Source organism: Nuphar pumila, chromosome 3 (genome assembly GCF_984573655.1).
Source record: "Nuphar pumila chromosome 3, dmNupPumi1.hap1.1, whole genome shotgun sequence".
Taxonomy (NCBI): domain Eukaryota; kingdom Viridiplantae; phylum Streptophyta; class Magnoliopsida; order Nymphaeales; family Nymphaeaceae; genus Nuphar; species Nuphar pumila.
In genome coordinates, this window is record NC_143251.1 from 27,094,405 (window position 1) to 27,100,850 (window position 6,446).

At 36.7% G+C, this 6,446-nt stretch overlaps 1 protein-coding gene across 2 annotated transcripts; it reads right to left on the reverse strand.

The window, feature by feature from the left end:
- Positions 1 to 2,641, reverse strand: LOC149842391 (agamous-like MADS-box protein TM6). Of its 2 annotated transcripts, XR_016431066.1 has the most exons (8): positions 2,302 to 2,641; positions 2,153 to 2,219; positions 1,933 to 1,994; positions 1,733 to 1,832; positions 1,612 to 1,653; positions 1,507 to 1,545; positions 683 to 1,386; positions 1 to 587 (listed from the first exon to the last, which is right to left on the reverse strand). XR_016431066.1 is itself a non-coding variant. In XM_090001413.1 (7 exons), exons 1-7 carry the CDS (start codon positions 2,487 to 2,489, stop codon positions 1,219 to 1,221), a joined length of 666 nt encoding a protein of 221 aa, XP_089857539.1. In that variant the 5' UTR covers positions 2,490 to 2,641; the 3' UTR covers positions 1 to 1,218. The 2 variants fall into 2 exon arrangements, 1 of the variants encoding a protein (XP_089857539.1); XM_090001413.1 differs by having other exon boundaries at positions 1 to 1,386.
- Between the last annotated feature and the right edge of the window lie 3,805 nt (positions 2,642 to 6,446).

The following is a 6,446-nucleotide window of genomic DNA, read 5'->3' on the forward strand; positions in this document are numbered from 1 at the left end:
ATAAAAAAGTGAGCACAGAATCTCTTATATAAACAATATTTTCACTTTTCAAAAACATACCGTGAATGAAAAAGATAATGATGACGAGATTCGAGCATTTTCTCGATTATGTATGCCACGGAAACAGGTTTATCGTAATAGAAATGTGCCAAGCATAGATACCGGACTGATTTTTCGGGTGAAAAGTGCAACGGAAAGCTTGGCTTTATGGATAAATGCACAAGACACAATGTGTTTCTGCAGGGCCATCATGGCAACACAAATGCGGGGCTCCTACCTTGCAAAAAAATTAATGAGTCCGATTTGCTTTCCACAGAAGAAAGGCTTCGCACGGATTGTGGTGCCAAGCCATCTCCAGCGGTGCACAAGTTCACCTTTCTTGTGAGAAGTAGCCACAGATCCACAAGTGACCCCATTTCTCCTCCATCAACCATACACTGGCAGGCCTCCAATTGGTAAAACACTTGAGGTCCTCCCCTGCCCTCTGAAGAGTACATCCAGTATCAATCTTGCAGCAAAGGACACCTTCATAGGTTTCTAAACCATGACTTTGTTGTGTTATGTCCGGTGACAATCCACGGTCGTCCCTAGCCAAGAAGGCAGATCAAACCTTGTGGGCTAGTGAGAGTTAGGGACTTTTTTTCTCTATTAAACTAGACTCACCCAGTCTGAATTTTCTCACCTTCACCCCCAACCATGTTATTCAATGATCGAGTTCCCTAGATTTGAAACTTCAGGGCACTTAATTTGGATAGTTGTGAACTCTTTTCAGCAAAAATGTGGAGTTGAAGAACGTGATTGAGTTCTTGATTTTGACACCAACAAACGCCAATGTCCAAATGTCAGGAGAAAATTATTTTTATCAGAGAATACATACAAAAACCATCACTAGGCACTTGGTCATAATCTTACAGAAATCTAATCATAGGCTAGGCCCCAACCAGAACCAAGATCCAGTATCCTTTAGCCTTCTGGATGAACCACCCAAGTCTAATCGACTGGACGGCTTCCCAAGTCATCATCAGAGTAATTTAATCAGAAGGTTGACAAAGCATCAAATCAAGAAGGGACTAGTATGAAACTTTAAACTGTCCAAATATCAACAAGGAAAACATTGTACCTCTGAAATCAAAGCAACTACTTAGCCTAATTAAGGGTCCTCATCTCCAACCTTACTGTTCATAAAGATTAAACCAAGTTATCAAAGATCAAAAACATTCATCCTAGCCTTAAATCATGGCACCCAAATCCTCTTTCATGGAGATTGGGGTGAGTCGGTTGAACACGGGTTGGGAACAGTTGTGGATTGCCATTCCTCATGACCAGCATGGATTCATAATCTTCTTCACTTTCTTCAAAGGTACAGTTGAATTCTTCTTGTGCATCCTATGTATATTCATCAATGTAATAGAAGAGGTCAGGCAGCATGGATAATAATGAAAATAATAAATTTTTTAATAAAACAAATATATAAGAGATTAAATCTGTAGTTCAAGAGATACATACCCTGAAAACTTTGTTTCTGTTGCTCTCAGCGGACCTTATCTGCACCAAGAACCATTATTAATCCACGCCTACAAAATAAACTGTGGAACTTGATAACCAATTTACCTTTTTCTTGTAAGTATCAATCTGTCTCTTGATTTTGCTATCCTGGTGCACAAGGAAAACACAAGATAAATATCAAACATCAGAAAACGTGTGTACATGGGCATGCACAAAAGACACATACAAGTGCCAATCTGATCTTCTTCAACGCTTCGCTTAGATTTTGCTCAAGACCGCACAGCTCGGCGTGATTTAACTCGTCAAGTTCATCACCAACCCGTTGCCTTTACACCAAAATTGGAAAATATCAATCGCAAGAAAAGAAAAAAAACAAAGCCTTACTCACCCCCTTTCAAGAACACAGAGAGAGAGAGAGAATGCAACCTGATGCTCTTGCGGAGCCTTTCATTCTTCTCCTTGAGTTTGTTAAATTCCTTTTGCATACTCTATAACCCCCCCAAAAAAAAGATCAAATTACCATCCACATCTTCATCATTATAATAATGGTTTCTTTAACAAACTGAAAATCTAGACACAAATTATAGTAAAAAAAAGCAAGACAAAAAACATAAAAAAGAAAAAGATGGGAAATCAAAAAACATACTTCATAATGGGAATCCCATAAATTTGTTCCAGTAACTTGCTGATAACGGTCAATCATCTTCTTCATGCTTTTCATATTACACAAAAGAACAACAAATCGAGATGTGAGAGAGAAAGACAGAGAGAGGAGGGGAGGGTGAAGAAACCTACGTGGTAGTAGGGCTACAGTACTCAAAAAACTTGTGGGTGCTGGAGAAGAGGACGAGGGAGACGTGAGCATCGCAGAGGACAGTGAGCTCCTTGGCCTTCTTGATGATCCCAGCCCTCCTCTTTGAGAAGGTCACCTGCCTGTTGGTGGTGTTCTCTATCCTCTTTATCTCTATCTTCCCACGACCCATCTCCCTGAGACACCTAAAACCCTAACCTCACAACAAACGCCGACCAGGACGAGGGAAAGAAAAGGAAGGGTGAAAACAAAGAGAGGGTGCTGGGTGGTTGTTGGAAGATGTTGAAGACGATGGTCTTCTTTTTTCTCTTTCTTGCTCCTCCTTTGTAACTTGTAAGGAGTAGGGGGGGGGGGGGGGGGAGGGGAGGGGTGTAGGTGAGCCATCATCCCTCTCAAACTTTTTCATCTTTCCACAACAGGTGGAAGCTCAGAAAAGCTGAAGTTTCCCAAAACGACAATGGTTTCCAAATCAGTGAAAGAAAAAGTGGACGCGCAACGTGAAATGTCTTTACACTTCTCTTTTACACTTTCGTGGCCTCTCTCTCTCTCTCTTAATTCATATAATTTTACCATCTTAAAATCACAAATTCCTATACTCTAGGTTGACGTTGAGTTATACAAAACTAACTTAAGCACTCAGTTTAAAAAAATATAAAAAGGGCATTTATAAGATAATTAGAGTAAAAAAATCTACCTGTTTAGTATTTTTCTTTTTTTAAATGTCAACATAAAAAAAGTTCAGCATCGACTGCACATAGCCATAGCTGGTAAGACCCTTGAGGTCTTCCCTCAACCCACCAAGACCTGTTCTACTTATCCCCTATGTCATTCCCCATCTTCATACCCTTCTTAAATCTTAGGATTAAAGTTATTTTGATTAAATCTGACCTTATACATAGATTCAGCATGATCGATACATAGAATGACCCCATTATGATCATGGTTTTGTTGAAAGCGTTCATCTGTATAAAAAGAAATCGATAAAATGTGGACCAGCTTTTGTAATTTGAGTCAAACGGCAGACTCTTATGTGAGAATGTTTCTTTTCCTTTTTTACCGTCCCTGTCTCCACATATCCAAAAGGCAGACTGCTAGAGCGTCTGTGAAGATAATTATTGCTGCCTGGAATAAGAGAGGTCAAATTTCCTGAAACGGAGCCGCGGACGTAGAAGCCTTGGACTCCCATTTTCATGAAACTTACCCTCCAATATTTAAGAAATCAAACTGCGAGCTAAAAAATGATTGGATGGCGCTCATGAAGGAAGAATATCGTACCGTCTCGGGAGTCGGTCAGGCTGCTTCAATTCACTTTTTGTTTCGAAGAAAACTGCAGCCCTGACGGGTGGGACCCACATGGTCCGGGTCCGGGTCCGGGTCCGGATCGAGATCCAGATACAGGGTCCTCGGTAGATGGAAGGATCTAGACTCGGGCATTGGCTATTTTTGCCTGGAGGCATTAGAGACGCCCAAGTCTTTTCTTCTCTTTTACCATTGTTACAGGTGCATACGCGTTGGGTTTTTACTGGTTGGAATCGAGACTTGGATCTCTATTTGGATTGGATTCAGAAGTTTTGTCACTGTCTGAATCAGAACAGATAGGTCCTGTTGGTGGTTCTCAGATTAAAGACTCAAAAATAAGAAAAATTTACAAATATACGCCTAGTTTTTCATATAATTATACAGACATGTCTATCCTTTTAGATTTTACGAATAGGTGGCTAAGATAAGAAAATAATTCACAAACAATCACCTAAGGTAACTTTAACCGTTTAACTATGGTTGGTCACACGACTCACATCGTAGTTGCCTCAACTTAAAAGACTCTTTTTAACCTTATGATCCAAAAATAAGAAAAATTTACAAATATATGCCTAGTTTTTTATATAATTATACAGACATGCCTATCTTTTTAGATTTTATGAATAGGTGGCTAAGATAAGAAAATAATTCACAAACAACCACCTAAGGTAACTTTAACCCTTTAACTATGGTTGGTCACACGACTCACATCGTAGTTGCCTCAACTTAAAAGACTCTTTCTGTGCTGCTGTTTGTGAATTACTTTCTTAACCTAGGCGTCCCTTTGTAAATCCCAAAATTAAGTATGTCTTTGTAACTAAGTCAAAATTTAGAAGGATCTTTGTAAATTGTTCCAAAAATAAACTAGTTAAACTAGTTGTAAATTTAGAAGGATCTTTATTAATATTTTCTTATAAAAAATAATTTTTTTATTGCCAAGATTTTGTGGAAAAAATGCATGATTTATGAAAAAAATTCAATTTCTCGTGAGTTTTTGAAAAACGAGATTTTGCAGATAAAAACGTTTGTCACTATGGTTAAGATCCGATCGATTGAAATGAAAGCCTTTCCTTTCTGAAACAAAAAATAAAGTCACCTGGTCTCCTTTCCCAATACTAGGCTAGGCTGCAAACGGTTCAGATATGGTCGGATATCTGATTCGAATCCTACATGTTTTTTGGATATAGATCCTTTAAATAAAATCCGAATGTGGATTCAGATTAGATTTGGATCTATTCAGTGGGATCACTTTTGGATTTGGGTCAGTATTTTAAATCGGATCTGGAGTTGATCCAAATCAAAATCCGAACCAAATGCATCTTTTTGCATATAAAAATAGCACAAAAAAGTGGATAATGTTTGTGATCCTCGTGTGTGAGAAACCCCTAGCAAAAAAACTCTCAATGTTTTATTAAAATATTTTTTACACATCTGACCCCTTAAAGTGATGATCTATTTGATTTAGTAAAAAATCAGCCCTTAGATCATGTTTTTCTATAACATATATGTCAGACTTTTTTTATGGTTGAAAAATCAATGGCCTACAATGTACCCATTTTTCATTCCTCAAAAAATCATATTGTTATGTTAAAAAAAACAATTCAAGGGTTTATTTTGTACTATTTCGAGCATTCTAAGTATGTTCCAACCAATTGGTTTCCTTACCCATTTATCAAAGTTGAAATATTTACATGAAAAAATGGAGATACTATCATTTAAATGGAAATAGCATGATTTATTAGTGAATTATACGCTTTTATTGGCAAAGTCTCATTAACGTATTAATTTTTTGTTAAACTTTTGATATTTAAATTCTCCCAATTTCAAATGTTTACGGGAAAAAGCTCCACTTTTCAAAAATTTCTTGATTGGCCACGTGTTACTTTTACCTTCTAAGATTACTTACTTGCCCCTAACGATAGGTATACAATGGGAAGCTACAGTTATGAGGTTAACATTGAAGGGTACAAAATGCGTTAATAAAATGATAATATCAGGATAAAAACGTGATATGTTCGAAATAGATGATATTTTGACAATATAATTTCTTTTTGGGGATTAAATCAGCTTTTGAAAAAATTGAGATAAAATTGTGAGTTTTTCAAAAAATATGGCAGTTATTAGAACTATGATCTTATAAAACGAAATGAAAGATTTTAATACTTGCTTTTCTTCTCCCCTTCAAAAAATAATTGATTTTCTTCTAGTCGAGTATCACATGAAATGTGGGACCAGCATGACTTGGGCTCGTGACTCTGACTTTCTAGAATCATAATGTTTGTATGCAGCTCAAAATCTGGAGCAAATTATCCTAATTGTATGTTCCCTTGTTTGTTTTATAGTCACAAATATTCTTGCAATATTTCCTCAACAAAGGAAAATTTCACAAAAAATATTGTTTCTCTTAAAAAATTCTTGATATATTTAGATTTAAAAAATATAAGAAATGCTATAATATTTTGATAAAAATGATATTTTAAAAATATCAATTATATAGATTTTTCAAGATCTCGATGGGACGTCACCAAGTTGATTGATGAAGGAAGGTTTTTCCTTACATCAGCCTAGCCAGCAAAGAAAAAACAAAATGTCAATTATTGAACAAAAAGTACCATGAACCCTAGTTTTACAATAGAAGCACCATCATCGTAACCAATTCATTGACATTTGCAGACGAGGGGGGGATTGATTAGATATATACTCTATGCTAGAAAGGGTGCATTAGAATGTTTTTGGCGATTTGAGGCATTTTCTCTTTTATCTGTCAAGGCACTACCCATTGTCTATAAGGTGATTGAACTAAAAGCTACCTTTGGATGCAATCGAAGTT